We start from the raw sequence: 22,433 nt of genomic DNA on the forward strand, positions 1-22,433 counted from the left end.
AGAATAAATTAGTTCTGTGAGGCGAAGACAGGAACGTCGAGGCACTTCAAACGCGCTAGAAAGAGGACTTCCTCTTCACTTCAGAAATCTGTAACCGTAAGCATGCAAACGGTAGAGACTTGGCTAGTGGAGATTTGGTGCGTCGCCATTGCACTAGGCAAAGGCAGAACAAAAATTACAAGGGATCAATAAAGTGGAAAAGGGCAAAACGTTTCAGGTTGACTTGTAGGATGGGACCAGGAAATACGAGCTGATAGTGCTGAGCCCTTTTTACCACGTGCATATGGTTACACCTCTGGTTTCCTACGGAACCGTCAGCGCTTGTGCAGTGCCATTAAGAAAAATAAATAAATAAATAGACAAATATTTTTTGGGACGTTCCAAAACTGAAAGCCGGAGCTTAATTTATTCCGGGCACTTGAAAGGAAAGAGGTCTTCCTTTGTGTCTGCTGCTCCGGGGGAGGGTGTGTGTGGGCTTGGCGCTGAACGCTGCCCATATCTACATATGTAAACCCAGCAGCGCTCTCCCCCCTCGCCGGCAGGGTTGCGGGCGCTGGTAGCTCACAACAATGCTGCCAGACAATGCGAAGTACGCGGAGCCTGCGCGGCCGCGGCTAAGAGAGGGCTGGAGCTGTCCAGTGTTTAGCTCTTGATGGGGAAGGCCCCAGTTTGCGCACTGCCCGGCGGAGCCGCGGCCGCCCCGTCCTCCCGCCCCGTCATTGTCCCCGGCTGCGGCGGCTGGAGGGGTGGGGACACGCCGCAGCCAGAGGACGGTCCCCGCTCTGCAGAAGAAGGTGTAACGAGAGGCACTGGCAGCAGAAAAGGCTGCAAATCGCTGTCGTGTGGTTGCTATTAGCAACAAATCAGCTGAACAGCCTGCAAACCCTGAGCACCTAGGGCGGAGGTGGCAGGGAAAGCGCCAGGGCCGGGGAGGCAGGGGCCGGCGGCCGTTCTCCCGGGGGGACCCCTCCTGAATTCCCGGTCTGCCTCCTGGGTGGCGGCCGGGCAAGGGCTGGGCAAGGGCGGGCGCTGCTGCCACCGCCGCGCACGGCGCTCCTGGAGAGGGGAAAGGCAGCCCACGTAAAACAGACAAAATGGCAGCCCGTGGCTTGTAGGCATCCCTCTCGGCGCCGAGCGCCTGCCTCGCCTCCGCCGGCTCCTGCTGATGCCGTGCCCCGGGGCTCTCCCTGCCCGCCCGCCCGGGACCAGCGCCCCAGCCCGGTGTTCCCCGAGGATCCAGGCGCAGCCCTTCGCTCTCCGTAACCAGCCCACCCAGCCTAGAGACCAAACCCCATCCCTCCGCATGGGACACGTCCCGGCCGGCGGCACCAGAGCACACGGTGGCCCGGGCGGGCGGCGGCTCCGTGCCCTGCGCAGCCAAGCACTGCCCGCGGGCTACTGGCTCCGGGAACCCGCAGAGAGTGCGCATAAGCTCCGCACCCCGCGCAGCGAGATCTGCCTCTCAGGGGCGTCACTCAGTGAGCGCCCCAACACGTTGACTGTGCCAACACCTCCCCTTGCAGCACCGCTTTCCCATTGCTTTGGGTTTTGGTGTTTGTTTGGGGTTTTTTTTTGTTTTTGTTTTGGTTGGGTTTGGTGTTTGCTTGGGGATTTTTTATCGTATTTCCCATTTGAAGTTTTTGGGTTGTGTGTACAAGGTTGTTTTGGGGTATTTTTTGTTTTGTTTTATTTTGGGGTGTGTTCTTTTTTTTTTTTTCTTCCTGTGTATTTTTATTTAGGATCAGTCCAATTCAGAGGCCTCCAACAACCGCAGGATCTTTGGCACAACGCCGCTGTCTCACAGATCAGAGAATGCCTCGTCGACGAGGCACTTCTCGAGCATCCCCAGCACATGCCGAGGGAGGAGTGAGCAAGGGCCGCCCAGGAGCTCCGCGCTTTGCGGAGGCCCCGGGATGCGGGGCGGCACCTCCCGACCTCGGCCTCTGCCGCCGGGGATGCGGCGTGCGAAAGACACCGGCGGCCGGAGCCCGGCGCCAGACGCGGAGGGGGAAGGGGCGCGGGCCGCCTCCGCTGCTGTAGAAGTGCCTCCCCGCCACTGGGAGACCTCAACGGGCCTCTCCCTGGGGAATATTCACCAGCCACACCGTTGAGAGCACCGGCGCGGGGAACGCATCTGCCTTTCCCCGGCGATGGGGAACATGCAGCCCTTTGTCTGTCGAGACGAGGTGCGATACTCCACTGCGTGCCACGGAAACACAGGCGCCAAACGGCTACCGCGGCCCTGTCACCTCTCCGGACGGGGTGTTGAGGGTGTAGGAGCGCCCCTGGGCCACACCATGCCAGGGGGAAAGACTGGGGCCGGACGGCCTCAAAGGGAGGCCGGGTCCCTGCGGCAGGGCGGGCGCGGACATGGAATTGCAGCGCCCCGCAGCTGGAGCGGGAATGCCGGAAAGTCATGTCCCTGTGCCCCCTTCCCGTTGCGCACATCCCCAAATATCCGGGCTCGCTGCAGCACCCACCCCAGGGGCAGGATGGGGGAGGGAAAGCAGATGGGAGAGCAGGGCGGTGCGGGAGCTACGCCTCGGCGGAGGGCGGTGGCAGCCGGGCGTGCACCCAGCCGGGCTTGCCCGCCTCCCCCCTGCCCGGCCCGGCCCGGCCCGGCCCGGCCCGACCCGGCGGCGAAGAGGGGCGCCGCACCCGGCCGCGGTTTCCCGCGTCGGCGGAGGCGGCTGTGGCAGCGCTGCGCGGTGGGCGCGGCGGGGAGCGGCGTTGCGCGGTGCAGTGCGGAGCGCCCAGGGGGTCCCTGCGCGCCGCCAGATTCGAACGGGGTGCGCGGGGAAGTTCCGCGGGCGCGAGGCGGGAGAGCTGCGCAGGCGCAAGATGGCCTCTGCCCGGGCGGCGGCGGGGGGCGCGGAGCTGGGTCGGTAGCGGAGCTGTCCGCGGGGGCCACCGGCGGGGACCAGGTCCGGTCCGTGGCTCTGGCTGGGCCGAGCGGCAGTTCCGTGCCTCCCTCTTCCCCGCTGGTAGGCAGCGTGCAGCGAAGCGCGGTCGTACCGCAGCTCCCCGCCGGCCTTCCGCGGGAGGTGGCTGCCCCACGTCCCGGCGGCGGGGCCCCTCGCACCCCGCAGCCACTGCCCACCCCCGGCGCAGCCACTCGCGGCCTCCCCGCGGCCGCTGCTGTCCTGCCCGGTGTGCCCGCGGCTCCGCAGTAGAGCCCGGGAATGGAAGTCCTGTTCCCTGCCCACCCCCGGCCGGGAAAACCTCCGTCTTCCACGGGAATTACGTGTCCTTCGTGCTTCACCCGTTACTGACCTTTTTCCATTTTTATTTTTTTTTAAATCCCACATCATCACTGTTAAACACAAATGTCCCATCCCCAAAACCGCTGAGACCGAAAGTTGCCCCAGTCCCTGCCGGGCTTCAGCGGTTTTTCTGTTGTCCTGGTGGGACTCCTCTGCTCCTCGGTTAGTCTTGGGGAAAGGGAGTGAAGGAGCCGGAGGTGGAAAAAAGTGCTCGCTGCCAGAACCCTTGCGATTCTTGAATTAATAAAGCACAAAGCGGCCGTGGCTCGGAGCTCTCGGGGTGGGACAACGACTTTGAACCGGGGAGCGCGGAGACCCGCGGCCCCGCGGGCGGGAGGGCAGGTTCTTCTCAAGGCGTCCGCTTGATAGGAGACCGGCAGAAAGCACGAAAAAGAAACTGTTCATAGTAAAATAAAGGAAATCCGTTTCAAGTACCCAGAGTAGAAGCAAGAACGTTAAAAATTAACAGCGGAAACAGGAAACACTTATCTGAGTAAACACTGTCTCAGAATTTCACCGTCTTAAAACCGGGAGGGCGTAAGGTGCTCCCCGGGGCAGCAGCCCCCCCCCCTGCCCCGGCGGTACCTGCCCGTCCGGCGCCGCACCAGGGCTGGGAACCGGAGCCAGGCACGGCGAGTAAACCGATCCTCGCGAACCGGTTTTGTGGCAAAGATCGGAACTGCAGGAGTTCCTGCGTGGTGAGAGATGAACAGTCCAGAAGTGATGTGTTGAAGGCAGGAGTACAACTCCCTGCCACCGGGGCGAGGGGACCGGGCAGTCCGGGACCGCTTCGAGGAAGAAAACGGTTGACAGAGGTGGAAAACAAGAGGTTTTGACCCGGTACCGACCCAGGGAGGACTTTCTTTGGCCGCGCTTTGAAAATACCCTGTGAAACGGGTGCATCCTGGGCAGCTGCCCGGCGGAGGAGGAGGTGACCGGCGGGACGCCCTCGGCAGCCGGGGGAAAGACCCGCAGCATCACTCCCGCTGCAGGACGCCTGCCGCTCGCTATGCCTCTGCCTTCGGGTTTCACTGCCCCCGTCATTAGCAGAAAACCGGAGAACGTAGCCTTCGGGTGGAGCTCCCCGTAGCCCGCCCGGTGCTGCCGGGCCCCCGGCGCCACCGGCGTCCGGTTGGTCCCCGGCGGTGCCCGCCCGCCGGCACCGGCCTTCTGCGAGGCGGTATCGGAGGTGGTTCTGAGCAACGCCAGGGGACAGACAGCTCGGGTTGGCCGCCTTGTCGTGCTCCTTCTAGTTCTCTTCCTGCACATCTCTGCATTCCTCCTCTCTCTGCCCGCCTTCTCCCAGAGCCCGAGCTGCTCTTCACGCTCTCTCTCCTTCGCCTTCCCCGGGGCTGGATCGTTACCGCCTCTCCCCCGTCCCGGCCCGACACAAAGCGCTGCTTGGAGCTGCGGACACCTCAACCAGGGCGGAAAATTGGGTCGGACGAGATAGAAACCCATCATTTTCCAGCGGACACAGACCGCCCCTGACTCTATCTTTGATCAGATGGCTTGTTGAAAAGCTTAGAAAAAACGCAGCAGGACTCGGCTCTATCTCCCGATCTATAGAAATGCAACGTCGGATAATGGAAAGGTTCTTCTTACGTATACTGAACTGAGAATTCTTTCCAAATAGAGAGGATTTCCGTACATTTGTAAGGGAACCCGTTCGCTGTGAAGCTGCAAAGGAAAACCCTGTGAAAAAGGGGAGGTTGAGAGCTTAGCTTCCCAACTAGAACATCAAGATGCTGTCTTTGACCGTCCTCCCGATTGTGCTTAGCAATATACACACATCGTAGTGCCATCTGCCCAGTGTCAGCAGCAAAACAAAAGTTTCACATGGCAGCACAAACATCTTTGGTGGCTCCTGCAGCCCGACGACAGCTGCTGAAAAGGGTTTGGTCTTTTTAGGACGGGAGATGTCAGGCTAGGAGATGGTAAAATTGCTCTAAGAACTCAGTAAACCTGGGAGGGAATTTTCAGAGTCCTCTTTCATTGCTTAATGCTTCAAGGACACTCTACAAAGACCGATAATAGTTCCGTTTTGATGCTAAAAGTTGTGATTATCAGCTACTTCAAGTACAAATAAGCTCGATTTCATCAATGTGCTAACGTACACGCCTCTGCTGCAGGCTCAAGGCTCGTTTTTGGGTGAACTAATTCAACCAGTACAGTGTGATTAACCCATACAGTTGAAGGGTTGAAGGAATACTGCCAAGATAGACATGGAGAGAGATATCTTTACATTAAGACTTCTTTAGTTCCACTGAGGCTTTAACAGAGACCCAGAGCACCACAAGAACCTGGCACTTGCCATCAGAAAAATCACATTCTTCCCTTCCAAGGCAGTGCAATTTAACAGGGGCTAGCTCTGAGGAAACAGGAGGTGAAACCTGTGGCTGACTGGGCTGTGGGAACACGCCGTTTGCTAATTTTCAGGAATAAGTCGGGGTCAAATAAAGAACAGCAAATGTTTTGAAGGGAGGCAACCAAAACAAATCAGGGCGATTTCTAGGCATTTTTTTGTTGTTGTTATTTTAGTGCTCTTTTGGTCACTAAAATCTTTTGTACACTCAGAATAACTTCCAATGAGAACAAGATGTTTGTCCTTTAACACCATATTACCAACAGAGGTCATTTGCTATTTTTCAATGAATTATCCCTTTTATTTGTTTATTTCTTTGATCAGCTATAAATGAAAGTTATTTGTGTATATAAAACTGAAGTTTTTACTGTTGAAATTGAACTGTACATGTTTACTACAGGAAAAAAATATCAACTCTTGTTTAACAAGACATCATACATCAATAAGCAAGAACCTTGTGGAGGATTTGCAATCACCTGGTCTATAAAAACAAGCAGGACAAATAACAGCAATTTATATGCAAAAGTAATGATTTAATGACTATAAGCAAGACAAAGCAATAAGAATTGTGCTTCTTTTGCAGACTGGAGACAATGAAATGTTTAACTACAATTTTCCCGTACAAACATGAAACAATATCCATATAGAATAAACACCCTCACAAATGTATAACTGATGGGTGATGAACACACACGAAGTTCGACCAAAGCAAAGCACAAACTGAAAAGTGTTCTGGGCTGTTCAGATTTTATGGTGGAAAAGTTTCTTCTACTGAGAAAAAAAAAAACCAAACAAAACCAAAATACCCTTAGAAGCCTCTAACAAAATGCACCTATTTGCAGGCCATTAAAGAGGAGGCATTCTCCACGATTTATCTGAAATATTAAAGTACCTGTTAAATTTCAATGAAGTTAGTACTGTACCATATACATATATATTAACACAGATTTAGATAAAATGCCTTCACCCAGCCACTTGCTGGTTCCATAAAATTTATACCAAATAGTTTATGGCTTCTCTAATGATTCCGTGTGCTTTGAAAAACACAGTCCCACCACACCAAATCAAAAAAGGTAATCAAACAGGTCAAAAACTTCCATGTCCATCAACTTCTCTTTTTTTTTTTCTTTTTTTTTACTTTTTTTTTTCTTCACTGCATCACTTCAGCATTTGGTAAAGTAAAAATATATCACTTGGAAAAGAAAAAAAAAAAACAAGACAAAGCCAGTAAAATCCTTTCAAGATTGCAAATTGCCTTCCAGCTATATCAGAGACTCGAATGTGCTTTCCCAATACTGTAGCTCTCACACGCAAAGTGTTTCTTGCAGTATGAGCAAAGCTCGAACAGGCGGCATCTGCAAGGGTCGAACCAGTTTGGAAATTTAACAACCATATCATGAGTGCATGAAACACAATATTTTCTTTATAGTATTTATAAATATATCATACAATACTGTTTCCTGTTATGTCATATACCAATATGGCATTGTACAATAAGCATAATGCCATCTGATTCTTACAAAAGCGAATCATTTAAACAAGTCAGTAAATAAAACGGTAATACCCGCTTTTAGGCATACAGATTGTAAAACTGAAGTTTACTTTTCTTTTGATCGGTTCTGCGCAGCAACAGAGGAGTAAAAGATGCAACATAAGAATCAAAATGGCTAATACGCAAAAATCGTTATTCACAGTGACATGGCTACATATATGCATTATTCTATGCATATTCTTTCCATTTTGTTGGATTTCAAGATGAAAAAGCACTTGCTCTCTACAGGTTCACGAAACAGCATAAGAACAATAACAATTGAAGAGAACGCAATGGAGGAGTTAGTCTGGATTAACAAACTACTTCCTGGGATTTGGATTGACTTCTGGAGACTCCAGATGATGGGGGACGGAAACAACTGGTATCACTCAGAACAAGGTGAAGGTGTAACTTTTGTTTGCTTCCCAGTCCTCTGAAAACCATTTACATTTCAATCTTGCGTTTCCATTAACGTCCATCCTGAATGTCACCTAGTCCACCTTTTATAGCCAAGTTCAGTGTCACTACAAAAGAAAGCAATTTGGACGAGAGTCACATGGATTAGCATCTATAAAGCTGTAATGGCATGGAGAGATCTATATAAAGAAGGGGCAGGGGGGTGGTAGCCTGGTTGGCACATCAACCAGATGAAGTGGCTGAGGAGCCATTTATTGATGTTTTCCGTGCTCTGTTGGTAAAGGAGGACTGGTGGTTACTGCTGGGGCTGCTGCTGGTGCCGTTCATGGTGCTGGAGATGTGGGGGAACTGGGGGTGAGGAGACTGGACCGGTGTGTTGGGGCTGGGCAAACAGGAGGAGGTGGAGGGGATGCCTCCCGCTGGGCTGCTCGCCTTGTCGCTCCCAGAGTCACTTTCTAGCTCCCCGCTATTATTTAAGCCTTCCCTCTGGTGACTGATCTTCATTCTCTTGCAAGTAGGTCGGACGCGGTATTTCAGGGGGAGAGGCCCGTTCTGCAAGGCAAAGGGCAAACCCTGGTAAGCGCCCTTGCCAGGCCAGGCCCCACATCCCCCAGGAGGAGGTACACTGGAATCAGATACTCACCCTCCTCCAGGTATAGATGTAGGCAATATCCATTAGGGTGTAGTAGTCCTTCAGAGGTTCCTCTTCGTACATCACATCAATCTGTTCAAGACATGAAACAGCAACCAGGTATTTACCCCTAGCATATGAACGCTCTGAGGTGAAAGCAGCCTCGCTGTTACATATATCAGAAAACTGGGCGGGGGGGGAGGGGGAAGCTATTCCAAACCCAGCAGGGAATAGGGAATTTTCATATCTACTAGATAGATGCGAAGGAGCAATTTCTTGATAGCTAAGACATTTACAGGATTCAGAAATTACAGAGTGTCACCAAAGTGCCTGGATAGATATTTTAAAAATAATGTTGGTAATCCCATCAACATATTGCACACACCAGAAATACTTGCTGGAACTGGCTGCAATGAGAAAAATGAGTGCTCACCAGCATCACTGGGCTGGGAATAGCAAGACTCATTACAAAACCAAAAATCCCTCTTTCCCCAGAGGTACCTGGAAAGTGTTGGGTATATCCATTTTACTCCTCAGGAACTTTCTTAGGTGCATCACTGTCATTGCTGCTGGGCAGCGCAAGTATCTTTTGTCATTCACCTAATGGCATAGTAGATAAAGTCAGTCTACTGAGAACAGGCCACTACTCCCACCAAAACTGTATTCTCAAATTTTATGCCATCTTTCAGAAAAATGCACTTTATTTAATGACAATTTCTAATATAACAATTTCTGCTGCCTTAGAAGGAAGAACAGAAATAAAGTGATGAATCACAGACACAGAAAAAGTAATTAAAAAGGCAAATAATTTTTTACATAAAGATTTGTATGTCATAATAAATCCCTTCTTGGGATATACATATATGCATTATATATTAATTTTTAAATTAATTTTTATATATTTCTTAAAATACAATTTTATTGCAGAATTTGACAAAAAAATCATATTCTGCTTTAAAGTTAATACTGCAGGTTTTTTTAATTTTACAAAGTTGCTTACATATACAGCTGTATGAAGATGTTTTACCTCTTCTGTCCCTAGCGCCATGACAGGAGGTGTGCTTTTCACGTTCTAGATACACGTACCTAGGTCTTTTTCTCACCTCCAAACCTGCCCCAAAAATGTTTGTGTGTGTTATGCTTCCCCTGGAGTAAAGGAAAGTTATTTACCTCTTCCTTTGATTTTTCTTTCTCCTTATTTCCTTTCCGTTCCAGTCTGTGAGAAGAAATGAAATAATTACCACAAATCATAAATAGAGCTGCTCTCAGCCACGCAAACATAAAATATTACCATTCTGGAACTTGCCTATTCTGGTCAAAGAATTCAATGGATAAGCTTATTATCTCGTCGTCTGTTATAATTCTTTTGTCTTCGTCAGCCACTTCTCCCCTGTCTTCATTAGAGCCATTGGCAGCTGCGCAGAAATTTCCACAATCATTTACATTTTGAAATTCAAATCAGGAAGAATGGCAATTCTCAATAACAAGAAAAAAATAAAAGAAGGAAAAAGATCTCCGTAGTAAGATTATGAATTAAAGCTACCTAACTTCTATCATGCTGAGTTTATTCCTTAAAATCATGTCACAGTACATGACATCATTTGTAAGTCAAAAGGAAAGAGCAAAGCATCTAGGTCAATGCTACATTTATGGAAGTGCAAAATGAGAAGCTTTTACCATCAGCCGACGGATGAGCAGCATAAAAATCCCTTCTTCTTTTCATTTCATCTAGATGGAAAAGCATAGATTGTTCTTTCAGTATTTACTCTGTAATTCCTGGCATTGACAGAAGACAGCAGCTCTGGTTTAGCTTTTCTGCTGTTGACAAAAAGCCCAATTTAGCTACTTACTTTTGAAAAGGCCTGGTACTAGCTTGTATACAATATCTTGGAGAGTTTTATCTGACCTGGGGAAAAAAAAAAAAAAAAAGAAAAAAAAAAAGGAAAGAACAACCTCAAAATATAAAATTAAGCAGATGAAGCGATATTTTAATCCAAGTGGCAGCTCGTCATTTATAATCTTTCACAACAATGAGGCATCTTCTACAAACTGGGAGGCTAATCATAAAAAGTTAACTTACAAGAGCTTATAATCAAACCAACACTGCTCTGAATACCGCTATAAACCAAAACTCATCTCTGCTACCACAACTGAAAAAGAACTCTCCTGGTCTGAAGGAAGGCCTTAAAAACTACATCTCCTCCCTAAAACATAACGAGAGCAGAAAGTAACACTGACAGCAAAAACAGTTCTGAAGGGAAAAGCATGCTTTAAAGGCTTTTGGGAAGTTTCAGCTAGAGTTTTCATGACTAGGGCTATGGCAGGAGCAAAGTTTGTTTGGGAGGCAGAGAAAGTGGAGGTAAAAACTGTCGGGCTGGTCCCCATGAGAATGGGGGAGAGGGTAGAGGCATTGCATCAATGTCTGGCATATGCAAATAAGGACTAACAAAAACTTTCTGACTCGCATGCAGAGAAATCTTCAATTTCAATCAATGACAACACTCCAAATAGAGAGCATACACACGAGTTAGCTTGTAAATTGACAACTCTTTTCAGATTTAAATCGCAGACAGATAACATCGACAGGACTACTGCTGCTCTGCCCATATAAAGGGGAATATGAGAAGCAGGGTGCACGCTGCATCTTCCTCCTACCTTATATTCAAAAGTGGTCGAGTTTTGTGAACTTGGACATCGCAGATGGGACAATACTTGCTGGTCTCCAAGTAACGCACGATACAGGTCTTACAGACTGCAAGTCAAACACGAAAGCAGGGCTTTTTTTAGTGATGGCCGTAGGTGCCACTCAGCTGTGCATAGATGGAGGTGCGATTTTCTAAACTATGCAAGCTACAGCAAATCGTCCATTGTCAGCATCGCGCTGCTTAAGCTAAACAAATACCCAAATAAGCTGTAATTACCATGAAAAGGAGACGCTTAGAGTACATATATTATTACTTTAACAAAGACTGTAGGGCCGTCGTCAGAAAAAACGGCACCGCGGCCGGGCCCGCCGATGCGGCGGAGGGGCGGCGGGGCCGAGCACTTCGGGGGGTCTGGGCTTGGAGGGGAAGAGGGGAGGGTGTTCCCGGGATGCCGGGAAAGGTGGGAAGCGGCGGGGGAACAACGCGGAGCGCCCGGTCGTACTTACAGGAGTGGAGGCACTCTATGATGGTTGTTGCATCAATGAAGTACCCGCCGCAGAGCACGCACATGAGATGGGGGTTTAGCTCGGTTATTTTGATTCTGGTGGTTCGGTGCATTTTGGCGTGGCGAGGGGCGGCTCTGGAAGACACACACACACAGAGGACCGATCAGCGGGGACCAGCGCGGCGGCGTCCCAGGTGCCGAGATCCGACGCGTCCCCTTCCCCAGTGCCGCCGCATCCCCCGGCGCAGGCTAAGACCAAGCGCGGAAGGCGACGGAAGACGGCGGCGGCGGCGGCGCGGAGCCGAGCAGCGGCCGAGGGCTGGTTCCGAGGCCGGCGGAGTGCCCCGCACGGCTCCGCACCGCCTCGGGCCGGCCTGGGCGCAGCCCCGCGGAGGCGCGGTCGCTCAGCGGCACCCACCGCGCCGCTCCTGGGCGGACACCGGCTCTCCCCGCGGAGCGGCGGGACACCGGCCGGCTCGGGCTCCCCGGGCGGCTCAGCGGCGATGCGGCGGGGCGGAGGGGAGCTCTGAGGGGGGAGCCGGCCGGGCACCGGGCTGCCGGCGAGCAGCACAAAGGGGAACCAGCGCCTCCCGGTGCGGCTGCCCTGGCATTTCCGGAGAGCGGGGAGGGGCGGCGGCGGGGGAGGGACAGAGGGGGGGACACGCACCTCGGAGCGGGGCCGGGCACCGGGGCGGCGGGGCCGGCCCGCGAGAGGGGTCCGGGCGGCTGCCGCTGCTGCTCGGTGCCGATCCGGATCTGCTCCGCTCTCCGAGGGGGTTGCTATAGCAACTTACACTTACACTTGGCATCCTGCCACCGCTGGGAACACACGAGAGCCGGGCGGGGGGGCGGGCTGGGGGGGCGGGCCGGGCCGAGCCGAGCCGGGCCGGGGGGTGGGACGCGAGGCCCGGGGCTGGCGGAGGGGGTGGAAGAGCCGAGGAGCCCGCGGGGGTTTGGGAGCCCGGTTGCGAGGGGAGGGGGAGGGCGGGGAGGCCGGGGGTGGCGCGAGCGGGGTCCGGGTGCCACAGCTCGGAGGGTGCCGGGGCGCGGTGCGGGGCAGCCAGCACCGAGCCGGGCTTCGGGGTCGCAGCCCGGAGGAGGCGAGCGCCAGAGGCTCCTCCCGAGCCTCGGCCATTTCGGATCCTCTCAGGGGCCTCTCTCCACGTCGACTCGGTGCGAGGAGCTGGTCTGAGATTGCTCCTCTCCCCCTCCGCTCCCTCCCTCCCTCCGCCGCACCGCGCTCCCGGGACCGAGCCCCCCGCACCGCCGGCGAGGTGCAGAGCCCCAGCTCCCGCGCCGCGCCGCCGGCATCCCCTCTTCCCCATTCTCCCCTTCCCTCCTTTCTCTCTTTCCTTCCTTCCTTTCTGTCCCACCCCGCAACTCTTTCTCTGTCCTTCCCTCCCCTCTTTTGACTCTCGTTTGAAAAGCCTCCCGCGGACGAAGCGAGCGCGGTGCAAAGTTTTGCAAGAGGTGGAACGAGATTTGCAGCACCAGTGCAAGGTGTTGGGACAGGAGAAAACAAGTCTCCGGATCCTTAAACAACCCCCCTTTTCAGCAGTAAAGCCCACCAAGGAAGTGGGGGGAAAAGCCCAAACCGACTTTAAACGGTACCATTAGTGACAACATGTGAAGGACCATGTGACCAGATCATTCCTAAAGCTAAATCAACACCTTGTCAACACAATGCAGCGACAAGAGTGAAAAACAAATGTCATTTTCACAGCCTGAAACTCATAAACCCCCATCGGATGCACTGGCACCAACATTAGATGCACACATACTATTCAAAATGAGAGGGAATAAGAGGCAGAGGGGAAAGTACACCAGGGAAAAAAAGAAAACCTGTCAGCCACGTCAATTGCAGAGTAAATTATTTTCTGTCGACTAGATCCTGAAAAACGTAACGTAAGAGCGCTGCTCCAACGCAAGCCCTCCATTTCCCCATGCCGGTGCTCTCAGCACACCGGCTCTTGCCCTGGGTCCCCACTTCTCCCGAGGCAGAGCTTGCGAGCCACCTCTCCCTGCAGCAGCCGGAGGGCTGGAGGAGGCTCAGGATGCAGGGTGCTCCCCAGACACTCGCAAACTTCGATGTTAAGCAAGAAAAAAGGAAAGGAAAAGGGGGGGGGGGGGAACCCCAACACAGCCAGCTTTCTGAAAGCTCTGAATTTCGGCCAAACTGCCCAGGACAGGGGTACAATATTCCTCAAGAAGTGTGCACAGCGCCAACGAGGGACCCTAGCCAGGAAACTTCTCTTGCTGCCGCAGAAGAACCCTCGAACGAGCAGCAGAAAAAACTCCCCAGCATCAAAATGCTGCCGGCCAGCACACGGAGAGGCGAAGTGCACGCTGCTCCGAGCCAGACCAGGTTCCCCGAGCTGCTCCGAGCTCCTAGTGTGGGAAAGCGAGACCCCTGCTGCATTGTACTGCGGTTTAAATGTCGCTTCCAGGGTCCCTGACCCTCCGCTTCTTACTACTAAACCGATACCGAGGGTTTGCTTTTCCCAGAGAAGGCAGAGCCCGGGCTCTTGCGCTCCTCCCTGAAGCGTCCAGCTCCCTGAAGCCGGCGGCTCTGGGGTCTCTTTATGTGCTTAGACATGGGCAGGCTGCTTTCACGGTTCTGTGTTTTATTTGTTCAAGTCACTACCTTATAATTCATAAATATCTGAACCAAAAAATGCCAGCAGTGACCGAGGTCACGCAAGCAGGCTGACCAAGAATTCCTTCCCAGCCCTGATAGACTGGGACAAACCTTTCAAGACATTAACGCGTTTCTTTCACGCAGGCGTAGCCCCTTCCTAAATGGAGGAGGATTAAATTCAACCGTGAAACCTGTTCTGTCGAAGCAACCCCTAAACGCGAATTATTTATTGCCCAAAGTTAGCACGTTTCTAACGTGCTGAGAGCTATCTTTGCAATCAGTGATTTTCCCCAGCGAGCTGAACCAGGCGCCCAACTTCTCCCCAAAAGCCACCCGTACAGGCACACAATCACGCGTGTCTGTGCCCGCGGGTGTGTAACACGAGGGCAGCACGTTTTACTACACCAGCCTGAGCTTAACATTTCGGTACGAGGGAACCCCTTCCAGGCTGTTTTTTCTTAATGTTCGTGCTGATAATCAGCACGGCGAATACCAACACTTCACCCAGTCAATACAAACACCCTCTTAACCAGGGCAATATATATTTACACACTGACACACGGAACAGCTAAACGTAAAATACGTGGAGATAATACTCGCTAGAAGTAAACACTGCCAGCCGACTGATTATTTAGAGGCCTTAAACGGGTTATGTCAAAATGAAGAAAAACAGAGGTGCATTCTCCTCCTAGGAATCAGCTACGCTATTAAAAATCTATAAAAGCAATAAGCTATGAAACCTCGTTTGACAGGTCTCTAACAGAAAATACATACATAAAACCCAGAAGCATTGCTCAGGTAGGTCTGTGTACTTTGCACCCATCTCTTCTCGGAAAACTCTTCACATCAGGAATAAAGCAGCCGTCATTCTGCATCTTCACTATCAGTCAAAGCCACTTTTACTGTCGAGCCTGTTACTACTCCTTCGCTTCAGAATGGCCCCATATGTTTCAAAGGAGGGGATGATGCTTCCTTCAGAGAGGGCACACGGAACTGGGATATATCTGCCTAGCCGTCTAGCAGCGAGGAAAGCCCTGAATATTGGCAACAGAGTGCAAATGGACCCCAGCCCCCTAAATCGCCTGTGGAACTAGGCGAAGGACACGATCTGCCTACTTAAAAAATACACTAAAATGTGAATTTTGTACTGTCTAAGTGACCAAATAGGTCAAGCCTTCGTGTCTCTGGCAAACTGCAGCACCAGTCTCTCAGTTTCCAGGACGCACTACACAGAGGCACTGAGAGTGCTCAGTGGCACTCTGTGGACTCTGTTTCCAGAATCTCCCTGGTCTTCGGGACAGCCCCCTAAAATAAGCTGCTCTGACCACTACAGACCACGCCAAAAAATAATAATAATAAATTAAAAAAAAGGGGGGGAAAAAATCCTTTTCACACCAGGCTTGCCAATGGGCACACATGGCCAGGTTTTCCTTGACTTTTTTGGAGAGTGGAGGAGTGAACCAAAGTTTCTCGAGGCTGAAAAGTGACTACCTCACTTCCATAGAAATGCGATTTTTCTGCTGATTTTTACCTCATTGTTTGCAAATATTCGCAGTAAACACAGAGGAACATCCCGCGTTCTATATTGCCAAGGCCACGCAATTCCAAGAAACACACACCAGCAACTTTCCAGGGCTGCCCATCAGCAGCACGAGGAGCCCACTCGTGACACCTCTAAGATGTGACAAAGGATTTAACGTAAAATTACCCTGCCCGGGCTCAGGAGAAACCCGAAAACACCAACCAGAGAAAAGAAAAGCAGAAATCCCCCCTGCGTCCCACAGACACATCACCTTTGCTCCAGAGGCTCCAGCAAACCGCACGCCCCAGCTCCCCAAGATCGCGGCCAAACTGCTACCCTCGCCCCCCCCGGAAAGTTATTTCTCCGTGCTGACCACCCCTCTCCCCTCCCAGCAGGCAAAACCCCCCAAACTTGAGCATTTAGAGCAGAAATGTAAGAGGAGACATTGGAAACAACTGGGAACCGCCATCTTACAACCCATCCAATTTCACACAAGTACTTGTCCAACTTAAGTTAATAACATTTTATGCTGGGCGCCCCAACGCCTAACAACCCCTCCAGGAGGATCGCTACCCCCCGCTGGCTCTGTTTCTATAAAATGGGCGCGTTATCTGACATTTTAACCTCCCCCAGACACATTTCTTTCGGGGAGGACTGAAATCACTTGACCCAGGCAGCTCCAGATTTCACGACCGTCCCTGTTTAATCAAAATCTGCCTTTAAACAAAGAGCGCTGAGGCCGGGCTGGCAGCAGGGTCTGGAAATATAAATATTCTCCTCGGGGGCCATGTGCACAGAAAGGTTTTAGGGGGCGTGTGGAGAAAGAAAGGAACTAAAATTTGCAAATGTGGGTGCGCAACGCGAGCGAGTGCACAGGCTGCTGCTGCTGCTGCTGCGTGTCTATATGTGTGTGTGTGTGGCTGGAGCAGCCTGTCAGCGCTTTTCCCATACGGAGAGCTCGGGGGACACCTAGGCTCCCCTTTGCAGCCCCCAAACCGGCCGAAAACCGCCGCCGAGCCCCCTTCGCCCCCCGCCCTTGGTAAGGCGACACCTCGCTTCATACGTACCCGGAAAACGGAGCCGGTGGGTGATGATCGGAGCGGCCAAAAAAGACAATGAAAGTTAAAAGTCGTTCAGCAGAAAATGAATGTGAGCCAAGCGGCCATCTTGAAACGAACTGCAGACGCTGTCAATTGCAATAAGCTTATTGCCGCCGCCGCCGCTGCGCTCCGCGCATTTTAGTTACAAAACACCCGTGTTTCCTCCGGTCGTCCACCGGCCCTTCTCGCTCCCTCTCGCTCTCTCTCCCTCCGAGTTCGCCGCCCCGGCGGCTCAGGCGCTGGGAGCGCAAAGTCTCCCCGGTCCGGATGGGTCCTCTCTCCACCAGCCCATTGTCTCTCCCTCTGCCCCCCGCTCCGCCTCGCGGCCTCGCTCGCGTTCCTCTCTTTATTATTGCTGTTATTAGTACGAGTATTATTGTTGTTGTTATTTCATAGTTGGTGGCGGGGACCCGGGGAGGGAAGGAGGGCGGGCGGGCGGGCGGGCGGGAGGAGGGCGGAGGAGGGAAGAATGCAACGCTGAAGGCACACACTGGAAACTGACACCGTCCCCAAAATGGCTCGGAGTTCGCCCGCCCCGCCAGCGTCACGTGGGGCGCCTCATTCCTTAAGGGCGGCCTGGGAATTAGCGGCGCTGCCGCCGGGGCCCGGCAGCCTCCCCGTGACCCAATCCCGCAACCCGGCCGCCTCCTCCCCCTCCGCCTCCCCCCCCCCTACACTCCCCTCCCCCGCCCGCCGCCCCCTCCCCTCCTTCTCCTCTCTCCCTGTCTCTCCTCCCTCCCCTCCCCTCCCTCCCTCCCTCCTTCCCTCTCTCCTCCCTCCCCTCCCCCCGGCCCTGCACGCGCTCTCCCGCGCGCCGCCGATGCCTCCTTTTCCACGCCGCGCCTCCCGCCTGCCCCGACCCCCGGCCCCGATCTCCCCTCTCCCCTCTCCCCCCTCCCGCAGCAGCCCGGTGCCTCCTTCCCCGCGCTCCCTCCGCCCGCACCGCCGATCCCTTTCAGCTCCTCCGCTGCCTGTCCGCGCCCTCACCGCCCATCGCTCCCCTCCGAGCTGCCCCACAGGTCCCGCGCCTAAACCACCCCCCCCCGTCGCTCTCCGCACCCGACGTGGTGCGTCCCCCACCCCGCCCGGCGCTGCCCTCTCCATCCTCGCCTCGCCGCAGCCCCTCTGCCCGCACACTCGCCGTTCCCGCACGCCGCCCTCGCCCCCCACCCAGCACTTGTTACGTCCCGCACGCCCCGGACCGAGGCCCCCGCGGGGCACCGCGCCTCGGCCTCGCGCCCCCGCCGCCGCGTGAGCGCTGCTCTTCGGCAGCACGCGGCCCCGGGACTCTGCGGGGCCGCCGGCGTCGGGGCGACGCGACCCCTCGGGGCCGCTGCCGAGGCTTCCTTTCCCCGAGCGGCGGCGCAGCGGCTGTCGCGGGCACCCGGGGTGTTCCCCCCCTCCGGCAGACGGGGAGCACCGGGTGCTTCCACCGCAGTGGGCGGGAGGGAAGCGGGGAAACCGTCGCTGGTGCTCTCCGCCGCCGCGGAAAAGACGCCGCCCGCAGCCCGGGAGAGGCGCAGCGGGGCGGGAAGAACCCAGCTCTACGCCGGGCGCCGCGGCAGGGCGAGGGCCCGTCCGCCACCGCGTTTCTTCCTCGGGGCAGCTGTGCCCCCGCCTGCAGGTGCGGGCGTGCTCCGCAGCGGGCACCGGCGCCGGGGCAGCCCAAGGCGAGCGGTAGAGGACGGCAGCGGTCCCGCCGGCGGGCGCGGAGCGGCCCCGCGAGGGCGGGAAGACGCCGTCGGGCTGGAGCCGACAGCCGGCTCCGCTCGATCCTTCGGGCTGCGGCTTTTCGTAGGGTGCCCCGGCTCCGCAGGCAGCTTCCACAGCCCTTCTTGCCTCCGTTACCGGTACAGCCGCCGCTCTTGCAGAGGATTCAAGACTGGCTGGGGAGAACTGACAAAACGCTGTGGACAACGGAGCAACCGCGCCGCGGTAGCGGCAAGGGGGGACGAGACTTTGGGCTCACAGAGCCGGTCTAACGCTTAGCACCTTACTGTTAGGTACAGCTCATTCACCCGCAGAGCATGAAGAACAGGAGCGAATAAACTTTATTAGAGCCTAAAGAATAATCAGTGACCATTCTAAAAAATATACAAAATGAAAGGGAAGGAATGCCTTGAAGACATGTCATGTAGGCAAATATTTAATACGAGTTAATAAAAAAAAATTGAGCCAACCAAGGAATACCAAGTGCGGTCATAAAACCCCAGATATTTCAATTAATTCATGTCCAAGGACTTAAAAAAAAAAAAAAAAGGAAAAAAAAGGAAAAAAAAAGGAAAAAAAGGAAGACTTTGCATCAAGAGATGAAAGCCATTTGTCATTTAGAAGATACTCCTAGGAATGAGAGTAGGAGTGAGAGCACTTCAACTCAGTGGGCTGGCACCTTCCTTCAGTCACATCTGAGACGCTCTTTCCAGACTTTTTGCAGCATCTTTTAGTTTTCCAACTAAATCCTAAGAGATGAAACACCGCCTTAGAACATTTTTTTTTTTGTTAAAAGGTCAACTAAAGGAACATAGTATTTATATATATACAGAGACAGAGAGAGGCAAGGAAACCGGCACCTTATATCACAAAGAAATGCTGCAACTGATGAACAATGCCAGCAAGCCATTAAACAGCTCCCTATTTTACCATGAAGGAAGAAAAGCAGGAATTGGAGGAACACACCTTTTAATGTGTATAATCTACTGAAACTGATCACTATTCTCAACACAAAGATTTCCTCAGTGCCCTTAGGATGGCTGAGCTGACTTTGCTTTGTGCTTTGAAGTACTACAGACATCTCTAAAACACTGAAAATATTTTGAGTGCAATTTTGTATTAGGACCATTCCTCAGCCAAAGCACCTCAGATTTACCTAAGCCAGCAACCGACCAAAAACACCCATTAGGAAGACAAGGACAACTTTTGAGACATACATTGAAAAAGTAGAGGTGTAAACCTTAAGTTTTAATATCTCACTTTTTCTTCCCCCTGACCAAGCCCTCTTCCCAACCCTCCACAGTTTGGTCACTTCCAAGCATTACAATACCTCCATTGTTCAGTTACACATTTAAATCGCTACACAAAGATCAACATTTGTTTCAGGACATTTCTTACATGTCATTTACACCACTGAAGAGCCTTCAGTTGGTTCTCTACTTTCAATCGTGCCACATTTAAACCACTGATCCAGCTTCCTTAATCATTTATCCAAAGCATGAGAAATCAGTTTCAGAAAAATTATGTGTGTATATATAACTTATATATATATAAAACTTTTAAGAACATATAAGTTATGAAAACAGACAAGATATTTATGCACACATGTAAAACACTCCCCACACAACTAGAATCAGTTACTCTGCAACTTTATTTGAGAAGACAAGAAAACTATACTTGGATAATTTTAATAGAAGATTCTCCTCTCCTGGTACTGGATATAGATTTTTTTTTTTTAATAATAATATATATTATTTCACTTAGGCAAGTTATTAAAAACATTTACATCCACAACTAAAGCCAAGTACAGAAACAATGATGAAGGAAAGAAGTACCTGTAACTGCTCCATTGTGCAACTAAAGCTAACATCTGGGTGTGATCCTGAATCACTGTTCTGAAGAAAAAAAACAACCAACAAACAACAATGCCTGTTTAAAAAAAAAAATACAGTGAAATTGCATTTTTCCCCTGAGGGTGCTGGGGGTACAGTACCTCCTCTACGTTTAAGGTCACCAAGTAGGAAGGCTGGTAAGTTTTATGAAGTTGATTGTTCTAAATTAAGGCCAAAGAACACAGGAAAAAGTCAGGTCACAGCACAGAAACAGACTAAAGAAACCCCTCAATGTGTTCAAATTACCTTGATCTGATATTCCAAGCGCCAAGACACATCAGTTATATGGAGAGGAGATCTGCCTATGCTGAAAGACACAACAGTTACAAGCTCCCTACACTACAAGAGAATGGCACTTTCTCAAACTGTCTATCAATAAAGAACTTTTTCACCATCCTTGTAATACTTCTCGAGAAGTTCAAAAAGTTTTCTTAATAGCAGAATTATGAAAAGAAGAGTAAAAGTTTCAAGAGCTCTTTGCTAAAGTTTGTTAAAAATGTGAAATTTATTTCTTTTTTAATGGAACAGTATTTCTGACTTCAATCACCTAAAGCATGTACAGGTGTTTTCCAGGACAGTTTCAAAGTAGCTGTAATTGCAACTATGTATCTGTGCTGACTGACTGACCTACCTTCCCAACAGGATTTCCAATGCATCCTTGTTTTTCTGGAAAAAAAAAAAAAATAATTAAAAAAAATTGCTCAATAAATTCATATGAGTGAAAGAAAACATAAACATATTAAAATTTGTTTTAAAACCTGATATTCGGTGCAAAACTGTTCTATTCTCTCTTTATCCAGTTTACAGTCTTCTAGACATGTGCTAGAGGGAAAAAGAATTTATTAGTTTTCTGTTAACAGTAGCTCAGCAGCCCAGTTTAAAGTAACAACCGCTAGAAACAGGGGGTAGCTTTGAAGTATGAGTACCTTATAGCAGATATGTCGGCTTTCTGCTTTCCTGCCTCCAGAATACACATGGCAGCCGCAGCATGGCAATGTTTTAATATCGTGGGGTCAATATCTTTCAGGTCCGGATCGCCTAAAGCAAATGAATTACTGACGACACACTTAAATGCCAAATCCCAGCACACGGTACCATGAGCTGCTGCTCGCCTTTTGAACGGTACCTTTCCCGCAAAACTTTTAAAACGGAACACATGTGGGGGCTTGGACCAAAAGGGCAGAGCAAGTAGGCAAAGTGCGAGGAGGAGGAAGAGAGGGGCTGAAGCACTGGCTGGTGCAAGCCGTGCCAGGCGGGGCTGACCGGCGCTGCACGCCCCGCCGCCTCGGTATCAACTTTGCATTAAAAAAAAAAAAAAAAAAAGCGCTAAAAAACAGGATAAAAAAGAGGAAAACCTCAATTTCCTCCCTCCTGAGCCAGGTCCTCTCCGAAGCCTGTCGCCAAAGGCGAGCAGCGGAGTCGGAGCCCCCGGCCAGGCGGGGCACGGGGGCTGCCGGCCGGCCCCGGCCGCACCACCACATCCCTCCCTCCGGCCGCGATATCATTAACACCGCAACATTAATTGCCCGACCGCGTACCCCCAAGGCGGGGTGGCCGTAGGAAGGGTCTACGCACGAAATAAAACACGGGCGGAACGGAGCGCCGGCGGAAAACCACCTCTATGCCCTGCTTCACGAACACGAGTACGCGGGGGACCCCGTCCGGGACCTCCCCCCCCCGTCGGGAGATTTAAGGTCGACAGGTTTAATCTTTACCGAAGTGTACGCGCATTAGCGATGACACCCGCGCAGCGGCACCCTGGAGCCGTTCAAGGGCGACTCCCCCCGTGCCTATGTGCCGAGCGACGGGATACCTCACAGCACAGACACCCGTGTGTATGCCGCGGAACACAGCGCGCTGCCTTGCGCGCTCCGCGCAGCTCCGCGGCCCGCCACGACACCGCCGCGCGTCCCCGCGCCTTACCCAACCCTTCCTGGGAGTGCCCTAGGAGGAGGCTGCGGAAGGCGGCGCGGAGCAGAGCGGCGTAAGAGCGGCGGGGGAAGCGCCGGGGGTCGCCCAGCAGCCGCCACCCTCCCTGCGCGTACGCCGACAGCTCCATTGTGGGCGCCGTGACCTTCGACACGCGGCCACGTGACGCGCGCGCAGCTGATCGCCGCCACGAGGCGGAGCCGCCGCTGCCGCCTCTGACGGAGGCGGGGGGGGGGAGGTGGAGGGGGGGGGGGGTGAGCGGCAGGAGGCGCCAATCGTCGGGGA

At 52.5% G+C, this 22,433-nt stretch overlaps 1 protein-coding gene across 5 annotated transcripts; it reads right to left on the bottom strand.

Annotated features, from left to right (window-relative positions):
* Window positions 1-6,140: 6,140 nt before the first annotated feature.
* BMI1 (BMI1 proto-oncogene, polycomb ring finger) lies at window positions 6,141-22,344 on the bottom strand. 5 transcript variants are annotated; one of them, XM_061351829.1, is made up of 14 exons: window positions 22,143-22,344; window positions 21,146-21,257; window positions 20,978-21,041; window positions 20,851-20,885; window positions 20,142-20,222; window positions 11,359-11,492; window positions 10,863-10,959; window positions 10,058-10,113; window positions 9,885-9,935; window positions 9,514-9,622; window positions 9,378-9,423; window positions 8,709-8,807; window positions 8,220-8,300; window positions 6,141-8,128 (listed from the first exon to the last, which is right to left on the bottom strand). In XM_061351829.1, the coding sequence occupies exons 1-14, from the start codon at window positions 22,276-22,278 to the stop codon at window positions 7,799-7,801; spliced, it is 1,431 nt and encodes a 476-aa protein (XP_061207813.1). In that variant the 5' UTR covers window positions 22,279-22,344; the 3' UTR covers window positions 6,141-7,798. The 5 variants fall into 5 exon arrangements, with proteins under 5 accessions (XP_061207813.1, XP_061207777.1, XP_061207786.1 ...); XM_061351793.1 differs by lacking the exons at window positions 20,142-20,222; window positions 20,851-20,885; window positions 20,978-21,041; window positions 21,146-21,257; window positions 22,143-22,344 and adding an exon at window positions 16,585-17,272; XM_061351802.1 differs by lacking the exons at window positions 20,142-20,222; window positions 20,851-20,885; window positions 20,978-21,041; window positions 21,146-21,257; window positions 22,143-22,344 and adding an exon at window positions 12,025-12,158.
* Window positions 22,345-22,433: the final 89 nt, after the last annotated feature.

The sequence above is a fragment of the Neopsephotus bourkii genome, unplaced genomic scaffold (assembly GCF_033783945.1).
Source record: "Neopsephotus bourkii isolate Nb327-2 ecotype Australia unplaced genomic scaffold, CSIRO-AGI_Nbou_v1 NB_53, whole genome shotgun sequence".
In the NCBI taxonomy this organism is placed as follows: Eukaryota; Metazoa; Chordata; class Aves; order Psittaciformes; family Psittacidae; genus Neopsephotus; species Neopsephotus bourkii.

Excerpts from the sequence above, each read along its gene's own strand:
- BMI1 (XM_061351829.1), bottom strand. The coding sequence starts at position 22,278 with ATGGAGCTGTCGGCGTACGCGCAGGGAGGGTGGCGGCTGCTGGGCGAC. Across the intron at positions 11,493-20,141 it reads TACTTCTTTCCTTCATCATT|AGCCGCCCCTCGCCACGCCA; the intron begins GTTTCTGTACTT and ends TGTGTCTTCCAG. Across the intron at positions 10,960-11,358 it reads CATAGAGTGCCTCCACTCCT|TCTGTAAGACCTGTATCGTG; the intron begins GTAAGTACGACC and ends TTTGACTTGCAG.